At 34.6% G+C, this 21,837-nt stretch overlaps 1 protein-coding gene across 1 annotated transcript in view; it reads right to left on the minus strand.

Moving 5' to 3' along the window:
* Nucleotides 1–6,002: 6,002 nt before the first annotated feature.
* The window catches only part of LOC140750235 (phospholipase B1, membrane-associated), a 30,609-nt gene continuing 14,774 nt past the window's right edge, over nucleotides 6,003–21,837 (minus strand). Inside the window, exons 2-7 of the mRNA XM_073083663.1 lie at nucleotides 16,181–16,436; nucleotides 14,821–14,990; nucleotides 9,311–9,527; nucleotides 7,798–7,943; nucleotides 6,953–7,118; nucleotides 6,003–6,441 (exon numbers count right to left, since the gene is read on the minus strand). Of these exons, the coding sequence (XP_072939764.1) occupies nucleotides 6,263–6,441; nucleotides 6,953–7,118; nucleotides 7,798–7,943; nucleotides 9,311–9,527; nucleotides 14,821–14,990; nucleotides 16,181–16,436 (1,134 nt within the window). The 3' untranslated portion in view covers nucleotides 6,003–6,262. The remainder of the gene's footprint in view (nucleotides 6,442–6,952; nucleotides 7,119–7,797; nucleotides 7,944–9,310; nucleotides 9,528–14,820; nucleotides 14,991–16,180; nucleotides 16,437–21,837) is intronic.

The following is a 21,837-nucleotide window of genomic DNA, read 5'->3' on the forward strand; positions in this document are numbered from 1 at the left end:
AACGAGGGCTGGGTGGTACGCGCGCGCCTTATTCTGGATGACGACTTACAAATTGTAGGGAACAAATATTTTAAAATGGACTAAAAATAAATTTCGGGGAAATTGTTCGATTCCAACTCATAAAGAAAGTGGTGAAAAATCTTAAAACAGCAAAAGGAAAATAAAAAAGTGGTAAACAGAAAACAAGAAAATTATAACGAATACCTTTTGCATTTATTTTCATTATTGGTAAACATTTCCATATTCTTGATTTAGATATAACGTTACCTCAAATAATAGATTGTATGAATGAAAAACGATAGTGCAAGATGTTTTCTCTCATCCGTTTGCTGATATAGCATATTCTAGGAACCAGCCCAGCAGCGACACAATAATTTATTCTAGCCTTTTCCTGTAAATAGGAGTAGCAAACGAGCAAGCCGTCCACCTCATGGCCACTACTGCCTACGGCTTCTGAAATCATATGTAATATGAGCCCTAGTTGAGATCGGCCACAGGTACGTTGTTAGCCCTAAGGACTAAGTTGGAACGCATCGGATAAGTATGTCACCTTTCAAAGGAGAACACTGTAGCGTTTAACACTGCTGTTATAAAGCAGACTTAGATGAAACTCTTTTATCGTCAACACATTTCCATATAATTTAAAAAAGTAACTTAAGTACGTGAAATATTAAGTAGATGTTATTAATTAATTTTGTAAACAAAGCCGAAGTTGTTTTGTATCCAAATGAGTAATAGAGTTCCAGCGAAATATTTTACAAATTAATATTAGTCGTTCTTGCGAATCACGCTCTATTTTGGGATAATATGAAATTCGTAACTCTAAGCGAACAGTCATGCTTAAAGTTTCTGTGATTGTTAATATACCAGTATCTAAGTGAAATTTCTCAACTGAATCGCTTTTTTTTAAACAAATGAAGTCGCGTATCAAAATGGGTGGTAGTGGCTAGTTCAGCTCTTCATGTCTTGGAGATGGTCTTCATGCCTTCATCCATAAGCATTTTAGGGTCCACTGTTGAACAAGTCTTCATGCGTATTAAACATTTTTTTTTCAAATCCGTTTTAGAAGCTTCAATTAATTACTTAAAATCTATTTATAAAACTACTTTTATTTTTGCTGACTGTGTATACCTAATAGCCTCAGCTACCATCAACACTTACCACCGATACAATAACTACACAACACTAACAATATAACCTCACACTAATAATATGTAAATGTGAGTTTTAGTCTATTTGTATGTATGATATGGTCACCCCAGCGGACATGGTTACCCTAAAAGTACGAGATGAATAAAGATAGATTATGATGGGAAGGGTCGGCAGAGGGGACCTTGACCCTGCAAGGGTTGTTTTGACGGTAATCATAAAGGGTATGTAAAATATTTATTTTGTATCAAAGTTATTTTATCAAGCAGACTAAGTAGAAATGTTGAATGTGTGCGACAGGAAATAGCTAACTGAAACATGAAATAATAGCAAGTAGTTTATTTGGTACTTCTTAGCGTGATAAACTACAATTACTTACGTTATCTATAATTAACTTAATGTAACATAAAAGAACTAGACTAATTAGTGTAATATCTAATCTTATAAGTGGAAAAGGTTCACCACAGCATGATGTTGCATTTAACAGAATGTTGAACGTGACGTTACAACCTATTTCTGCCTTAATACTTTTCTGTCTTTAGACTGTAAATAGCCACTGCCGCCCATAGACAGCTATAATCAACCCCAGATAAGTTTTAATTTCTATCTCAGTTTAGCGTGATGCGTGATGGCAAGGTGGTTCGCTTTTAATAAGTATGATTCCTTTACCACTTACTTTTAAACAAAAATACAGCAGCGCTTAACACTATTTTTTCATGTGAAGTTAATTTTAGATGGATTCGTTACCAATTTCCTTTGAAAAAACTAATTTTTAAATTTTTTTAAAATATCATAAACGTCAACAACACTTCCCAAAGCAATCCGTGCTACCGGGTAATGTAAACATGAAGTATTGAACTTTTAGTCATGCTTTTATTCTAACTTTGATTTGTTAAGTACGAGGGTATCGTGTTACAAAGTTTACTCAATAAAACAAATATAATTTTAGCACCAAACAATATGCGCTACTTTAGCATGAACAATACTGACATAGATATAATTATTGACCTAGGGCTGTTTACGGTCTAGGTGCTTGCAAACTTATTTGTGTATCATTTTACGGATTAAAATATGTATATATTTATTCTACGTAATCTTTAGTGCACACACAATAGCAGTATTTTTATTCCAATTGTGAAGAAGATCTTCCTCGTATACCTATATAACAGATAGAGTTCTCGTCATAAAAATAAGCCTATCTCGGCAACTTGAATATTTCTATTGCAAAACATATAGATACTCGTAGATTAATAGTATCTCCAGTATTAAAACTTTATTTCTGAAAAGTTTTTTGTTACGGTTATTGTAGATGACCGTCGGGGTTTCTTTGATGTATTTCTTAGGAGTGTGCCAAGCATACTCGAACAATATCTAGATGACTCGTCATTACTTACTTTTAGGTAAAGTCAATTAATGTATATCTTCAACTGAGTGGAATATTTTCTACCTGGAGTAACTACCTCAAGGTAAAGGCTATCCAGCTACATCGTAGTTGTAGACCAGTTGTAGTAACACAGATTCCTTATAAAACAAAAATTTCCATACCGCCATGCACACACGACTATTCTAGCATTTAATGTTACTAGGTATAGCATAATAATTGTTCACAATTGATTCTCATTGTAACATAGCCGGACCATATGGGCTACCAATACCGTCGATTAGAAACCATATGTCGCTCCGCGCGCGCCACCTACACTCTTATTAATGGACAATTAGAATGTAATTGCTGTAAACTTTTTCGTCCATCTAGGTTTAAACTTGGAACAATTCATGATTATTAAGAACTATGATTCAATTCTGAAGTATGTTTTTAACAACATTTTAAACATTTTATTTGAGTTATACGTACAATAAAAATCATTTGTCAATTCATTGACATTAATTAATGATTTGATTATAAGCGAATCACTTCATAATTTTATTTGCACTGAGCATTGCTTTATAATTTTCATTATTTCAGTTGCTTCATGCTCATTAAGATTGGTAACCATGGAAATTCACATCAGAATCGATATCAGAAATCTAAATTCATTATTTAAATTTTTGAGTTACTGGTATTGAACCCAGAACCCTTTGCGTGTCATACCGATATAGAGCCCACTAGTCATGCGGGTACTCAAATAATTTTTATTGTTGCTTTTTATTGTACTTTTCTAATGCAAAGAAATGTCGAAAACGAAAAAAAGAAAATTGATTTCGAAGAAAATAAATTTGCTACGTAAATTATACCTATATGTTGTTTTTTAAACGTAGAACTCGCTTAGTTACAAAAATAACATCTAAATCATATTAATTCTTCGTATCAGAGATATCCTGTACCAGACATAGGCTCGGCTGCCAACGAGCCGTGAAATCACCTTCATATGCATTGTCTATCCGGAACACTCACAGAATGTCAAATAATAGAAGCATTCTTTATGATGTTTCCATTCATTAAATGTACAATTTCATATAAGTAAAAAGGTTATAACTAAATAATTTGAAGGTTGGTTGGTTCCTTAACCCCGGGCAGCACTATGGTCATATCATAATTTCTGCATAATGCATGACACCATGTAAAGCTAGTGTGTACTGGTTTGAAAGGCGAGGTAAGGAATTCACTTTATACGTTAGTTTAATGTCTTGTTTAGGACGGCACCACTGCCATGCTGATATGGATACCTTTAACAATGTGGGTTGGGCCATTTTGTCGTACAGTCCACCGGCTATTCAATATTTACTTTCATATACACTTACCGACAGACTCAGAGTTTCTTGAATTAGGGAAAAAGACAATGCCCAGAATCAAAAACTCTTAGAATATACTACAATAGGAAAATCTGCTTTATTTTCAATCGAATTGTCAATAAAAAATAAATGCTGACTCTACATTTGCAACGCCTGCAAAAAGTTAATATCAAATTTACCTTATAGCATTGCATGTTAGTTTTGTAAGGCGTCTGTCATACAAGTAATAGTTACTTCCTTTGTTATTAGTGAAAATTTTGCACAAGAATTTGCTATTCGACTCATACTTTAATCATTTCCTTAGTTTTTTTTTTGTCAAAAGGTTTTACACGAATTTAGAATTACCTTCGACTCATACTCAAATGCCTACTAATATTATAGTAATATTTAAATTATCATCACGATTTCTAAAATAAATCGGAACAGAAGAAGTAGTCACAGTTGTACAATAGACAATAGAGAAGAATTAAAAACATCGAAAAATACCTCCCCCCCTACCATAATCTTGCAATAAAGCTGAAGTTGTTTTATTTAGAAACGAAAGGAAAAAAGAAATCTTTATTTTTATTTATTATTTGTATACTGGTGAATATAAACGTGGAAATGTAATTAAACATACATATAGATATTACAGGTTTTATACCCAGATTCTTCTCATTAGCAAATTACATTAAAATTAAAACACTAAAATTAAAACACTGTGTATAGTTTCAGACGTTTATTAACATTAAACATAATTTCCATTTCAACAAGTTAACCTACATTCACATACATATACATATTATTACAATTTTATTTTTTTAATCAATTTTCTTTTAATAACATCACTAGATTCAATGGCACTGAAATACCATTAGATAAAATCCTTAAATAGGAGCAAAGTTTGATTTTTAATATTTACCTTACTACGTTACTTTGGAATAAAGAGTACTTAAACTTCTGTAAAAGTCTTAAGAAATAAGTTACATTGCTTCGTTCATCTCTTTTATGCCAGAAATATTTAACACTGCAGTTGAAACGCAGAAATAGGTGTGATTTTAATTAGAGAACTAAAACAAGAGCAACAATTCATGTGTTCCTGTTTTACTTCCCTAAATTATCTGGTCGAAAAAATCATAAATATAAATAAGCAGATATCTTAATTATGAAATAGATATAGCACTGCAGTAGGCATGGCGGTCACATGTTGGCCTATTGGCTAAGGGACCGGGGTACAATTTTCGTACAATTTTCTATATTAAGGGTCTGACTATATATTTGATAACATTGTAAGATCTTAAGAAGTGCTCTGATTAAAAAGTTTTTGTTTTAAGTACCTTCAAGTTTACATTTATAATTAATATAATAAAGGTACATTAAAATATTAATTACGGTGATAAAACTTATTAATAGGTATCTAAGTAAATACTTAGAAAATGAGGTATTTAACATTTTTTATAATTAAAAATGCTCCTAAACGAGGCTCGGATAACATGTACAATATTATTTTATTTATGAAAATCTGCTCACATACATGAATGCAATGTATGCCTGCAATCAAAAGTAGCCACTCATTTTACAACTTTCAACTCAATGACAAACATTGGCAAATAATTTGTTTTTGTTTTCATATTTTCATGAATATTATGCTTATGTGCACCATTCTAAACCTATGAAACCTATTAAAACTCTTTATCGCTAAAATATCTTTTAAAACGCAAAATGGAGTTTTGAAAATTTTACTTTAAATAAATATTAAACGAATCAGACACTCAAAGTCGTGGTAATTGATTAAGAAGTAGTATAGTACTCGTAGTAATACTGTGATACTTTTAGGAGCATTACAATATAATTATTTGTACTTAAACTAAATAAACATACAGTGAGATTACCGTAACTATATACAAAATCACTTTGTTGTCGTTAACACAAATGAAATTTGAGAAATTGAGCTATAAACGTGTACATTATCGGCCTATTCATTATTTATTTTAATAGAATTATAAATTACCAAAATAATTTATCTACAAAGGGCAAAAATATTTTCAGTATCTTTAGTATCGCTTTCAAACCTTCTAAGCTCTGCACCATCGTAAATTCTTATTTCAACACCCATACACAATATTTTTACTGTCCCGTTTATTACAGTACCTTTAGCAACATTCTAGAATAATCTTCAAGCTTTGCAACATTGTAAAAGTCTTTATTTCCGTACCATATACATATTTGGTTTAAAGTGATCAAGGTTGGTGATTGTATCACCAATACAAGGAAAGGAATCATACTTTCAATCGATTTTATTTATTTTTAACTTTCGCCACATTTCGTCTCCAAGTTCAGCAACATGTCAAAAGTCCCTGTATCTAACATATGTACAATATCTACACTGTCACGTTCACTAACGTCACGTGTCGTAGGCGCCTTCCTGCCGGCCCGTCTCGAGGAAGGTCTTGGAGTTCTGCTTGGTGAAGATGAAGGGGGCGTTGCGCGTTGGGCAGCGGAACGAGTTCATGAGCACGGGCGGCACGTTGTCCGACTTGTTGCCCACCGGCTCCAGCAGGTTGTTCCACAGGAGGTTGGCAGCTGGAGACGAGGGACATCTTACCAATCTTATCTTACTTCTTATTCTTACGATCTTATTTCTTATTATGTTATATGTTTGTGAGGATGGATGGAATGGTTTGTTCCCTTTCACAGAAAAACTACAGATCGGATTTGTATAAATTTTGCACATAAGTAGTTTATGATTTGAATTTACATATAGGATACTCTTTACTCTGGTAACCGTGGCCTGCGTTGACTGAGCCGCGGGTAAAGGTCAGTTATTTTATAAGGGTAGATTGTGGGTGGTTGAGTAAAAATAAGGCTATCGTCTGAAATTTCGAATATACCGAATATTGACAGATGTTTCGAAAAAATGGGTGTTTCGAAAAAAATTAAAGATTACGTGGAAATTTTAAACCTACCAAAAGTGCAATCTTTTGGAAAATAGTTACAAGTGGCTTCCAGAGAAAATAATCGACTTCCGTCAAATCATCACAATCTACTCTTGTAAATAGGAATATGAATAAAAATATAATAATCATGTTCTCACCGAGCGCGTGCCCCTTCTGCGAGAAGTGGAAGCAGTCGTGCGTGATGTAGGACTGGTGGATGACGCGCGGCAGCGGCGGCGCGGCGGCGGGCGCGTTGAACAGCCGCATGAACGGCTGCACCACCACCGCGAAGTCCGGCCGCGTGTCGTACCGCCCGCTGTCCACCTGCGGACAATGTGTCTATGTATAGTTTGTGGAGTGCGCTGGTGTTGCTAATATAATATAGGGGTAGCAGACGAGCTTGATCGCCTGATGGTACGTGACTACTGCCGCCAATAGACATTTGTAATCAACCTCAGATACGATTAGATATTTCTATCTAAGGTCGGCCATAGATACGATGCTCCCCCCGAGAACTAGGCTAGAACGGTTCGGAAGTACGTCTCCCTTACCACACGCCCTTCAAACCAGAACTTAGCAATACTTAACACTGCTCTAATTAGGCAGAAATAGATGTGACGGAGTCGAACTACAGGGGGTTTTACCATCTTCAAAACCTGGTGGTATTCATGTAATTACTTAAATTTATAATGGTGATTATAATAATTCAATGCGGGGATGTTGTAATACATGGATGATAGCACGCGAATTGCAATGTTAATCAATTGTATTTTAGTATTTTGTGATAGTATTGAAAATAGTGCTTGTAGAATAATGTCTCAAACAGTGTTTTGTATGAGCTACACAGGTATCATAAAATAATTTATAGCCATTGGCCTATTTTTAATCTTCCTTAGTCAATTTATAACCTTCAAAGAAATAAATTCAGGGGTTATTAAGTAACAGAACTTAGACGGCCTTGTCAATTTGATAACAACTTTTAGCAAGATAAGGTGCAACTCACGAGCGCCATCTCAGCGGCCTGGTAGCGGCGCGCCTGGCGCACGAGGTCCTGCAGCTCGCCGCCGCCGCGGTGGAAGCACGTGCAGAACAGCGGGTGCATCAGCCGGCACATCAGCGGCCGCAGCACCCGCACCGACACCGACACGTCTGCAATCGTGTTTAGTACCCGCGGTCATGGCATAGTAAGGTCACCTGAGATTTTGTTTCTTACGCAGTGTATGCAGGGTCCTAATCTGAGACCACTAACAAGTTGCGTATTAGAAATACATTATCATCCGTGGAATATTATATCAAAACTGATTCCGTTCAAAATAATAATTATTTAACCTCATATAAAACTATATAGTTCAATAAATCGAAATACGTTACAGTTTATACCTTCGATCACTCACAATGGGGGCAAAGTAGAATGTAATTCGAAAAGCTTCATACCTCAGCAGAAAATTTCCAACTGCTTAATTTATTTACCGACGGAAAAAAACGTCCTGAAGAAACCTACACCTACCTTAACACTCTGAAAAAAAAAGTGTGAAGTCTATTGGTCCTCACTGGGTAAACACAATTAACTAAAGCCTGAATACCCTCTTACTTTGAGAGCATACCCATACCCAGCCATGAGACAATAATGGATTGACGACGACAACCACAAAATACTGGTTTTACAAATAAAAATTAATAATACCTATTAAGTACAACAACCATGAGGAGAAACTATAAACATTTAAGGATGTTAATAACAAGTTCCGTCGATTGCCATACTATTTCTTCATATGTGGTCGATGTGCGAATAATAAAAGCAATCGTTTTCCTCTACAACAATTTAAGCAACATGCGATGAATTTATTGCTATCACGTCGACCTATCTAACCTATCGCTTGCAAAACACCTGCGGAACCTACGCACGCATATATTTCCATCATTTTTGCTGAAATCATGATAATATACGCAAAACATCAATAGTATTATGTTAGTCTAAGCCAGCTGTAAGTTTTCCAAATAAATAAATATATAAATAAGTAGGTACCTATAATAGACGAAGGAAAAATAAAATAATGTTTAGAACATAACACACCTTATAACCAATTAGGATATGGTTTCAAAGTTACGTTACGATGTTTTGTTGTATTTAGATTTGAATTATGCACAGTTTTTCATAGCACCTAGTGTGTAAAATCTAGCTATTATATCGATATGTAATAAGAATTGTGTGGATATTTAAGAGTATTCCAAAATAACAAAACTCACTAGGTGCATAATAGCTTACAATGTAAGCTTCTCCCAGTTATGCCAAGAGACTTCTTCCCAGCAGTGAGACATAAAAATAGCATTTAAGAATAAATAGCAGAAGTCCAGATCCAGATTTACAATGATTCATTGCAACAAAGCACACGGACTACCTGAAGAAAAGTGACCGTCGCCGAGCCATTTGCTACAACAGAGGAATTGACAGCATCACCGGCTTAGAAGAAGATCTCCTTTGTACCACTTTTAAAGAGTGAAAAATACCTACTTACCCAGCACTGGAATAAGATTAACTATAGTCCTGGGCAGGTGTGCGTGGAAGTAGTCCAGGGCCTTCGCGAGTTTCCTGGCGTGCGCGGCGGGCGACCATTCCACGGGGGACAGGCACGACGCCGAGCACAGGTCGTTGGCGCCGATGAACACCGTGATCATCTTCCAATCGCGCGACACGTCGATGTCGGGCGACGAGCGAATGCGTGCTACTAGGATCTGTGAACAGATGATATGGAATATCTTAAATAACTTCATAATTTAAACCTAATATTTACGTTCAATAAGCAGGTATTCTTTACCGTCGAATAGTATCAACTTTAAATACACAAAGTTATATTCAAGTATGATGTTGTAAGGCAAATATTCCATTCCATATGGAACCATTCCACTAATTTCTTAATGAGAGAAGTGTATCTTTTGATTAATTGATTTTTGTAGGAATCACGTCATTTTCGATCAATCTTTTGCTACCTGTGAAAAGAAAACTTGAGCCTGGATCTACCCATAAGATATGTGGATCATTTTAATTAACCTAATATACATGATCAATGAAAATTAAATAGACGATATAACTGCATCTACGTCATCACTCTACGTCTTCTTGAGGTACCAATACCATTAAAAATAACATTGATGAGGTTTGCTGGTAGTAGGATATAAGCAACAATATAATTTTCTTCAATCCAAATCATTTAAATGTCAAAAGTTGACCAATCGTAATTACATTGTTATGACCTATGTAATCGAACCAAACGTGGCAATAAATTGTAAAATCACATGGAGCAATGGCCGAAATAAAGGCTAACATGAACATTAATCTAGATTATTGCTTATCATTAACTACTTAGTAAAGATCACTCGATCACTGGTCAGTTAGTGAATGCTATTAAATTAAAGTTTATATGACAAAACGTCAGATAATCAGATACCTACTTTCGGTTATGTAATAGAACCTTGGATGCTTGATCTTAAGTGGTCACTAACCGTTAATGGACATACTCAATAATTAAGTACAAATCATACCACACTCAAGTACACCTTACATTTGTACTTAAGGAGTTATGAAAACGCTAATCCCTTATCAATTTGTAATACATGTCTTATTTACATCCAAAATTTCACAATAAAGTAGAGCTGTATGGTAGAGTGACATATAGTATTAGGTCAGTCCATTATCGCCATTGAACAATTAAGTAGAAAAATTAATAACTATCAATATAAAATATTCAACGCAAATCCTTCAAATAACATTTCTATTCGAACCTCCAGACAAGAATCTCATGCTACTGACCATACTTCCTCATACTAACATCTACGTATTACAATTCCGCAACTCATTCCCGTTGAAGGATACCGCAACAATTCTTCGAGGGCGCTCCGAATTTCCAAATTAGTGTGACTACGCGCCACGCTCTGCAAAGCACGCTCTAGGTCGAATAAAATCAGCTCATTATCTAAGCGAGCATTTAAACACTTACACGAAAGATCAGAGTTTCGTGACGAGCAACTGTGTTATTGCGAATGTGACAAGTTACAACAGATGTAATGTCAGTGGAAGTTTTATTAAATTGTGTGCGGACTTTCTTGGTTTATCTTACTGACTAAATGTATTCAAACTTTTAATTTATGAGATTTTGTACAGCTCAAATGTCGATGAAGATGCACGTATGTTTTTCAGGTTGAATGCATAATATACTTAGGTATTAGTATAAATTGTAATAAAATACATCGACATAACAATAGCTTTGACTAGCCTGGGCTAGATATTCAGATAGAATTATCCAACCCTAGAATTGCAAATGTGGTTGTGGCCGATTATAACTACTGACTACCTACCGCTAAGCGGTAAATAACAATTTTGATGCTCACTTAATTCTATTTTAAAATAAAATGCAATAATGATATTTTCGAGCTATCAATTTCCAGTAAAGATTTAGAAAAGATGCAAAGCATATGCAATGAGTGTATGTATTGTACATATTTGTTGTAAAATCAGAAGCTATATTTAAAGTAAACGTTGTAAAATAATGCAACGATTTTATTCTTATCTTGTAGTTTATTGATCTATCGTCTATTTACTCTGAGCAATGCTTATGTCAAAGAAAAGCATTGCAAGAAGCTTTACAATACAATTGAGGCGTAGCTAAACACATGCAATATAAACAAAAGAGAACTTGTCACACTTAACTGTTAAAAAGGTGATAAAGCACGACCGCGGTATCTCTACGAGGTATTACACATGTTGTACAGTCAGTAGTAATTTTAACTACTGTGTCCATCAAGTTTAATAGAGTTTAACGCACGCTGAAACAATCTATGATTTCAAAGTAAATTCACTTTTCGATTTTTATTACCTTGCTACCTACCCAACTACACTGTTCCTTGTTTAATCGCATGAAACCAAGTTATTACAACATAAGTATGCATACATGCCAATATTTGTTAGATGCTAATCTTAGAAATGGCTGAACAAATTTTGTTTGCAATTCCATACAAAAATTACTTCATGACTTTTTATCCTAAAAACATGTACAATCCCTTGATAAATCTCAAAAAATGGGAGGCTTACGTAAACAGAATTAAGCAAAAAAGCTCACTTGGAATAAATGTTAATATCAAGCGTAAACAAGCTTGCAATATGTTATTTATAAACAAGAGTTATTGCTAAAGTAGATCTCATGACGTAATTTGCAGCGACGTAATCAGAATCGTGATCGCAAGGGCCGAAAGTCCAAAAATATGCGTAAACCGTATCAATTATTATGGACAACGCGAAGTTTTGGCGACACAATGGACTATCCAAATATGAATACAAGGTAAATGGACTTGTGGACTATATGACACATAATTTGGTAATTCGGATTTGTATGTTAAGCACATAGTATTCATCCTTAACGTTAGTAGTGTGTCACAAAATTAAAGTACTCACTGAAGATATATTTTGGTATTTTATATCTCACTACCAACTTATATCAGTTACGAATCTTTGTTGGATGCAGGTTTCTTCGTGCCGAATGCCGAAAAATGCCGGTTTATTGCATAACCGGTTTCTTTATTTTTAATTTCAGATTTTTAATATTTGTTGTTGCAACGTCCAAAGTAGTACACACTCTATATAAATTTCGAAGGTATATCTAAGTATTACGATTCAAGACAAGAGTCCTGTGACAAACGTACTGACAGCGGAGGCTTAGTAATAGGGCCCCGTTGTTTGACGTGTATATTTTTACCCTTTGGCTACTAATTCACTTATTTCAAATGAGTACTACTACTTACTTCCAAGTTGTTTTTCTCTTTATTTATTTCGGGGTTTGGGTACTAGTTGTACATGTCAACCCCATTGTACCTTATATAATCTATTTTACATTTTAATTAAATTATCTTATATAATTAATTTATATGTTTGAGAGATGCATTGATGAACGCATAAACACATCTCGCAGTTTCAGAAAACGGCTCCGACAAAATAGTTTGAACTGCACCAACATTCATTTGATTTATTTTTAGTTTTTTCATCAATGCATCTCTCTCTTTACGATTCCGGACACACAATTCCAACAAAAGATGTTGAACATCTTCTTACTTCCAAGTTACTATTCATTCAAATTGGCAACAATCAAATATATTGACTGCAGCCAGTATCATCGATGCCGCAAGCAGCGAACCGGCACTAATGAAAGCGGTTACTCATTCGATTTGTACCTTAATGGTTCGCCTACTTTATTTTGCTTAAAATTTAATTAACCTCGTGCAATGTGTGAAGTAATCCAGTGCGTTTAATGTATAGCTTCCTTACCAACTGTAACGTAAGGTATTTTTGTGGGTTTGTATGCTTGTAACATGTAATCTTTTTTATTACATGTTTCTTTCTTATATAAGGTACATATGACAAAATGTACAATATTGTACGAGACACAAAGTTTTTATAAAAATGAAGTAGCAAAAGAAAATTGCAGTCCATCTGATGGTAAGTGATCACTGCCGTCTATAGACATCATTGTGCGAGGTAAGTTGGTTTGAAATCCATAATGGTAGCCGAATGAAGGGAAAAAGAAGTAAAACATTTTACAAATGTAAACATATTAACGTTAACATCAATGTACATTCTGGAAATATGCATCTTTGTAAAGAAACACAATAATTTATTAGTCCATTCTAAAGAAATATATAAATATAGCTCACGAAACCCAAATAAACTCACAGTACCACCATCAAGACTGGCTATGTGTGGATCAGGATCCTACACCATGTGTGTAAAAATTTATCAAATCAAATCAAATGAAATCAAAATTATTATTAATAAAATTAATAATAGATTATAAAATTCCGAAAGATATTCAAAACGAAAAATTGGTACAATTTAAAAATAAACTAAAAAGAATTTTAATCATCAAACGTTATTAATCCCTACAAGAGTTTTTCAAAGGACTTCCTTTATTAAATCTTAACTAAATTGGCAAATAAATAACATTATTTACGTAACAGACATTGAAATCCTGACCTATACAAAAAAATTACTAATTATGATTATTACATTATATTAATTCTTTAAAATAATTGACATTGTATAATTAATTCTATCTTGACTATGTTACAATTGATATAATTTATACTATTCATTTAAAAATGTTTGTTTAATAATGATAAATATTTCGGTAAATATTATATTGCAATACCTTAGCAGGGTGCATGCTTGCACTATAATTAATTTGTAAGACCTATGATAATGAGCATGAGCAATAAACAATTTGAATTTGAATTTGGATACTCTTAAATACTTGTGAGCGAAGTCATGAACACAGTTACCTACTATTTTAATAAGTTTGCTTATCTCGCTGAACTAATCTTAAACACGATTTTAATAATGTTATGTCGGACAGATGTCCTTGATTTAAAATTTCCACTATGTTGAAATAACTACACGAACACACGAAGCATTCTTAGTCATCATGGGCAAAGAGGGGCCTTTGTCAAGACTTGATATTTTTATTTTGTTTAAATTAATGTTTTAAGCAGCGCTAGCCTAATGGTGAAACAAAAGGGTAAATCAAGGGGTCCAAAATTCGAATTCCAGGCAAACATATCCGGTTTTCAAAGTTATGTGCACGTTAGAAATTATTTACCACTTGCTGTAACGGTTTGTAAACGAAAACATCGCGATGAAACCTACATACTTTTTTGAGTGAATTAAAAAACAATACAAACGTATGTTCATGTAGTCTACTATGTAATAATTGACCAGCGTTGTGAAGCGGTGAACTTAGTCAAAGTTCACCGCTTCCTTCCTCCTTTGTTCCATCCTTTGTTTACTTAGAGACCCGTACCCAGCAGTGGGACATTAATCAGTAGGTAATACTCGTAACGATAAGTGTTTTCTACAATTTGCTTTTTCGTTTTGGTTGTTTGAAGTAGTTAATATTTAATTTCGACTTTATCTTCCACATCTTTGATCTCTTTCCTGCTTCTTACGTGTCAGATGGCAAAAAGTTAACTTAAACTACTAACTTACCTTCGCCTGCCTGTACGCGTCCTGATCGGAGGCGACGGGGAAGGCCACATTGAGCCTAGAGTTCTTGGCGAGCCACTCGCCCGTGCCGGTGGAGTAGCCGCGCAGCTGCGGGTTGAACTCCTTCAGGATGTTGGGCAGCGTGAGGAACTCTCGCCACGTGCTGTCGCCTCCTGAAACAGAAGTTGTCCAAAATTGTTACAACGATTATTTTTAAATTGTAATAACCTCACATAGTTCTGTTTTGATGGCACAACTATCACGGGCATTATAAGTATTTCTACCCTATATCTATCGTACACAATTTTATTTCAGTTTGGATTTACAGGGTGCAGTAAGGTGAAATGAGGCAACATACTAGTCATTCCAATATAGTCTTCTAGAAATCGAGCATGTTTTCGATTTCAAATAGATTTTCAGTCCTATTTGTGATAATAACCACCTACCATTCGACAGATTGTATCTATAGGATATTTGTCCAATTTTATAAAGAAAAAGATAACAGATATTAAGAGCTCAAGAAATATGTTAGCCGTCCAATATAAATAAATTGTATTACTAATCTTCTAACCATAACGCAATACCCTTACGCGCATAACGCTTACGCTGTATTACGTGGTGATACCACCTATCATCATGGTTTACATTTACAGGTTTTACTTAAAACCGGTGTCTTAACCTAACATATCGTTTGCTATACGGCGGCGTCATAACTCATGAGCACCACTGTATATCTGAGATATAAGTTTAATATTTTTGAGTATTCCCTGTATCACAGGTGCCATGGAAACATACTCGTACAGACGAACATAAATTTTCAATCTCAAAACATATATGTAACTTCTTAAATTGTTTACTTATGTACATTACCTAATTTTTAAACGAAGTTTATTTGTGACTACCAGCGATTATAGGACAAGTCCTCAAATTCTCGCAGGGCATCACGTATTCTTGTGAAAATTGTACGTGGCATTTTAAAATCGTCTCGAAACATGACGACTTGCACGACGTCACGAGTCTCTAATTGAATAATGTCTTCATGCAAAGTTTTCTTGAAAGTCTTTACGACCTTGAGGATTAAATTTGAAGATCTTAGGATGCTTCACATATGCTACGTCTACTAGGTACACTGTGAACCAAAACAGCCATGCGAATACAAGTGATGTCAAGTAAAAATGGTATATTTATAAAGTTAAATAGCAAGGCTCATAAATTAATAGCAACACCGTCTATGGATATCCGTACTCAACACAAATTGAATTTAACTCCTAGTTCAAATGTGTCTTACCATGAAAGGCTCTATCATCTGAGTTAATATCGGACATCGGAAAAACCTGCGTCGAAAAATCCACGATTCACATACCGGCACACCAAGAAACGCCACGATACTCTATGATCGCGCCAAGAGCAAACTCTTCCAACGCGCCGCTGCCGGCTACAAGCGAGTCCCCGATGGCTGCCACCACGTCGATGTCCCCCGGGCGGAGCTTGTGCACGGACGTGGGCTTCTGCTTGCTCTTGCCCCAGGGGATCGCGCTCTCGCAGGGGAACGGCGTGTCGGGGGGTATAGCCCGCTGACGACGCACGTTCGACCGCCGCGACGGGTAGTGTACGTCCCACTGAAAGCGAACATATCACTGTTTAGTATGTAGGTACATAATGACAAACAAATGCAGAGACAACGAATTTGCTACGCCGCTGACGATGATACATATCTCGTAAAGGTCATTATTTATGGCCTAATAGTTTGATACTTCTATGGTACGTACCGACATCATTTTCTACCTGACTGACAATCTTACGGAAAACTTTAATTGAAATCAATTAAGTGTTCCCATTAAATGGTATAAACTGACGAACAACGTTTTATATTGGATGTTATTTAATTAAGCTCTTAAAACGGCGGTTGTTATTTAAGATCAGTATTTCAATTTTATGTAGTAAAGGGTTTTAGGGTCACAGTGAGATGTTGAGAAGTTAACCTACCCATCAAAGTTATTAAGTGCCAATTATTTCTTTCTGCTCAATATCCGGTTTTAACTGGTATATTCGCTGATAAACCAAATAAATCGAATTAAATTTTATGATCATCGTAGAACTGTTTGCAATTTAAGTTAAGGTAGTTTATAACGATATGTATCGTTACATAAGGATCTTCTAACTTGCATCACGAGATAAACGAAGATTTAAAAGCCCTACGAGTTTAGCTATTCATCGGTGTGAGACAATTCTATCGGTACGATAAACCTTGTTATATGATACATCTTTGTATGAAATTGCGTAAAATTAATAAAACAAGTTGTAAAGTATACTTGAGTTTATTTCAAATTTTCTTTCGATTATAGTAAGATGGTGTGGCAATGACTTTGCTTTGATGTTATTTCTATGGCGGTACTGTAACTAATACGTTATGTTACAACACTGCATTTGGCCTTTGGATGGGTGATGACTTATGGCCAATAATTGGATTTTAATACATATTTTAAAATTAAATGTTAAGCGTTGGCTATTACACTACTTCTAGGCACGAGTTTCCGAAAAATAAGAAAGCCTATTAAGTATTTTTTTCTATTATATTTCCTTTGGAAAGAAAATGCGGATAAATAACTAGCATAAAGCATGTATGTTATTTGACGATAATTACGTAAAATAGAAGCCCCTAGTATGAATTTGAAACAATACCTTCAAATATAGTAAAGTAGAAGAAACACTTTCTTCATTTTCAAGTAAATATTTCGAAAAAAAGACATATACTTATGTTTGTATTTTTATTACACATACAAATTGTCACAGTTGTATGTTGTTCAATATATTCGACGACATTTGCTCTTCAGTTTGGTGCCCACAAACGGAGGCCACAAAAGTTTACAGAAGTATCGTTTAAACATGACCTTAAAGAAAGTAAATATTGCATGCAAGGTTTTATTTCACATTTGCATATGAAATTGCATCCCTCCCAACAGAGATTCCAAAAAACAGTCTTAGTTACTCTGAATCGTCTGTAAACAGTCGTCTGAATTGCGGTACATCTTAAGATATACCAGTAAACAAGTTAAGCATTATTTACTGAATTATTTTCAAAATTTAATATTTTTTATTTTAATTAAGTTTGCCTGTTGGATACTTCACTTCTTGATTTTCCAAATCTTTTCCTGGTTATATACTTCATATAAGGAAAATATCTACGACTGGGAAAATATGTGTGGCTAAAAACAGGGTCGAGGAGCTCGGAGTTTCTAACAATTAAGTGAGCTTTTAAGCTCTTCGTTAATGAGGAAACACTATATCTGCTAGGGATGCCAACAATGCTACTGTATTACTCGCATAATTCATAAAAGGAAATAATGTAGTCAATACGGTAGCTCATATGGTCATATATTTTAATTGATGCAAGTAAAGACAACAGATTTCAGAAGATTAACACAAAATACATAAGTCTCTTAAATCAGATTAACCCTAGGTGTTGAACTTAAAAACTCTCCCGTATCCAGATCACATTTGTCTGTCTGTTTATAGACTAATTTTATAAAATAAACAATGATTTTTACATACTTTTTAGTTATTTTCACCAGTAAAAGGATTAATTCCTGGTGAAAGTTTCCTAATGTATACTTTCATATACCTAATTAGTGTAAGTTTTACGTAAATTGGCCGATTTAGGATTCTGCAGGAAGTTTTAAGTTTCTAGAATAAATAATCGCTATTTTAATTTTGAAATACTAATTTGATTTTATTAAATAATATATACTCCTATATGCAAATACATTTAATATTTTAATAGGTGACGCGTGTTACGTTGCGTTGCGTTGCGTCGCGTCACAGCCCGACGACACAAGTGTTTACGATGTCTTCGCGCACTCGCAGAGAATGTCAATGACTATTAGATAATACCACGCTTCACCATTCTTTGTCTATCACAATGGGAATTTAATAGGCATTGCATATATCTTCTATTTAAAAAAAGCTGGTGCTGCCTTAGCGGCGCAATTTTCCTGTTAACTTTTTGGGCTCTCAAAATTGCGGAAATTCGTGTTTGATTAAATCCTAAATAAGATCAAAATATATTCAGTAAGTAAAAAGCAACTTAGAACTAAATATCATATCATGGATGTATAAAAATATCAATAAAGACAGTTACTTACTTATACAAATATGTTATCGGCCCATGGACATTATATCAAAAAGTGTTAGGAACACAGAGTATGTGAAATTTATTCGAAGTAAGATATTACTAATTTCAAGAAATAATACGATACTATCACTAGGGCAGGGTCATCTTGTAGCGTAGGGCCATAGTAAAGATTTACTATGGTAGGGCAGTGTCGCATAAATTCAGACAACGCAGTTCCCTAACGTCATAACGCCACGCAACACAACGTGCGTTGTGTGCAAATTACATCTTATTGGAATTCGCCCACGCATCCGGGAAAGTGTTACAACGCATATACATGTACGTGGTTGGATTCTTAATTAGATTTGATTAATAGTGACCCTTAATTAATGTCAACAACGCAATATGAATAAATAGTTAATTGTAACATTATATAATTGAAGAACTTAAATTAGTAAGTACAGGAAGACTGAAATCTTAAAATCTTAAATCTTAATCTGACCTGAATATCTTAAAGCAATAAACCTTAAACACGTCCTATGAGATATAGAGGAAAAAATACGCTGCCCTAGTTGAACGTCAAATAATACAAAACAACAAATATGAGTGTAAAGTCTAACACAGATACTATAATAAGAGATACCCTAAAATCAGCAAAGTCGCAGGCGAAGCAAGTTTATCATATACCCAATGACGACATAAAACTTACACTTATGATTAGTTTTTTATATAAATTCTTATGTCGCTTACCACGCCAGACAATTGCTGTGCAATTAATCATTGTTAACAAAATTTACACTCGAGGTGTCATTCGAAAGGGAAATACCGATCGTGCTGGCACACTTCACACGAGAAAATAAACGAATTGGATAATGTGTGGTTATTGATTGCTTCATATGTGTTGGGTTTTTTTAAGTAGTTCACACGTTATGCTACTTAAACAATAATAATGGGTTTAAGGAGGTGGTAGAACTTTTTGTGGTTCGACGGGAATGGCCAAAGTTATTTCTGTCTGACAATAACTATGTTATGAGAGGGTGTGAGTGTAGAAAGCTTTATCATCTGAGTGCCTGTTAGCTCGTCTACTACTCCAGTTTTGCTACAAACTAACTTAAAGTGCGCATTTTTCCCCCAGAAGAATAAAAGTAGGTCCTAGGTGGAACCTAGGTTAAGACCTAGGTGGAAAAATTACGGAACTGTCCATCTGACTATAGAGAACATTAAGCAAAATTAACAATTATGACGGCTATTAAAGAGTTACATCTAAAGGTCACTAAAAGAGCAATAAAAGCCTATATGCAATTAAATTTATTACACTTAATTTTATTTCCTTACATTCACATAACAAAATCGATGAACATTTGCCAATGGTCGATAGCCCATCTGTCGATAATCGTAGGTGTCATCTGTGATTTGTTTAACAACTCTATCAACAGTAATTAACTGTCTGTAGACTGTGGGAATTTCCGTGTCTATTCTTACTTAATATATATACGAATAATCAGAATGTAATGTATGTCTGTTATATTTTTGCTCTATAGTCTAAAGCATATTTCCGTGATATTAGACTAAAAAAACTTTAGGGTTAATTACAAAAATTTACTCGAAAAAAGCGTTAAGCGGTCGCTATTGTTGCTTATATTGTGATTTAACAACTACGAATATCAGATGTGGTTGGGTACATCATGGTTCATTGGCGTATACAATAAAGAAAAGGAAGCTAGAGCTTCGGCCCCCTCTTAACAAAGCTACGTCCTATAGGTAGCTACGTCCTATAGGTAGCTACGTCCTATAGGTAGCTACGTCCTATAGGTAGCTACGTCCTATAGGTAGCTACGTCCTATAGCTGGTCGTAGGACCAGGCTATAATTATTTTTTTTAAGTTATCCTACTGAAAGCTGCATGCGTTTTTCTACTACATGCAGCCATGTGCACGGATAAACATTCAATTACAATTAACACTGTAAGATTAGCACGTATGTGAACTTGGCTTAAGAGTCTACTAACTACTACAGGAAGAAAAAATCTTAGATAATAAAACCTTTCAATCGGCAGGTCATAGCACTAATCACACAAATCGTGTTTCAGTCGGACCTAAACCGTACGAAATTATTCACGGCGATTGTTTTCCAACAAAAACTCTAGCGAGTTACGTGGGCATTGTGACATTAGACCGTACCACAAGTCCTACATGAACTCGTAAATATATAAGGCATACACGTCTTTAAAGTTGAAGAATAGAGATCATATTTCCGTGTAACATTTGATGGTAATTAACAGATTTGTGTGGTAGATTGTGCATGAAGATTGAATGTGTTGACCCGGTCGCGGACGCTCTCGCTATTATAGACAATAAAATGTGTGTATTCCGAAATATTTCGGTAATGCCCGCTTAGCCCGGGCCTTGCGAAACACTGACAGTTTCTTTGAATTTGCGACACACGTTTTGATGGGACACATTTCAATCAAGTTGTGGCTTAACTTCGCTACTTTTTGTGACTTCGTTAATATGTAATAATATTATTTTTTGTATTTAGTTAGTAATAATTTTTTACGTTTAATATTTCCGGGGGGGAAAAACTCCACAACTATATTTTTAATTTATTTTAAAATTTCATCAAAATCGGTATAGTTATTTTGAAAAAACAGAAAGTCTGGTTAAATACACGGCTATACTATACTATATTTAAACACGGCATTTAATTGTTTCCTTATGTTGATGTTTATTTTAGTGCTCATTATTTAGCACATGAACAAATAGCTATACAAATAGTTATACTGAAACATTTTTTGTACATATAGGTAGAGCATAATTCCCATTACTCCACAGAAAGTTATTTTAAGTCTCAATTGCGGAAATTTCTTAGTAACAAATTCGGACTAAGTATGAATAATGTTGATACATAAAA

This window comes from Epargyreus clarus, unplaced genomic scaffold (genome assembly GCF_041222505.1).
Source record: "Epargyreus clarus isolate Ecla_fem2 unplaced genomic scaffold, WU_Ecla_fem_2.2 ptg000019l, whole genome shotgun sequence".
In the NCBI taxonomy this organism is placed as follows: domain Eukaryota; kingdom Metazoa; phylum Arthropoda; class Insecta; order Lepidoptera; family Hesperiidae; genus Epargyreus; species Epargyreus clarus.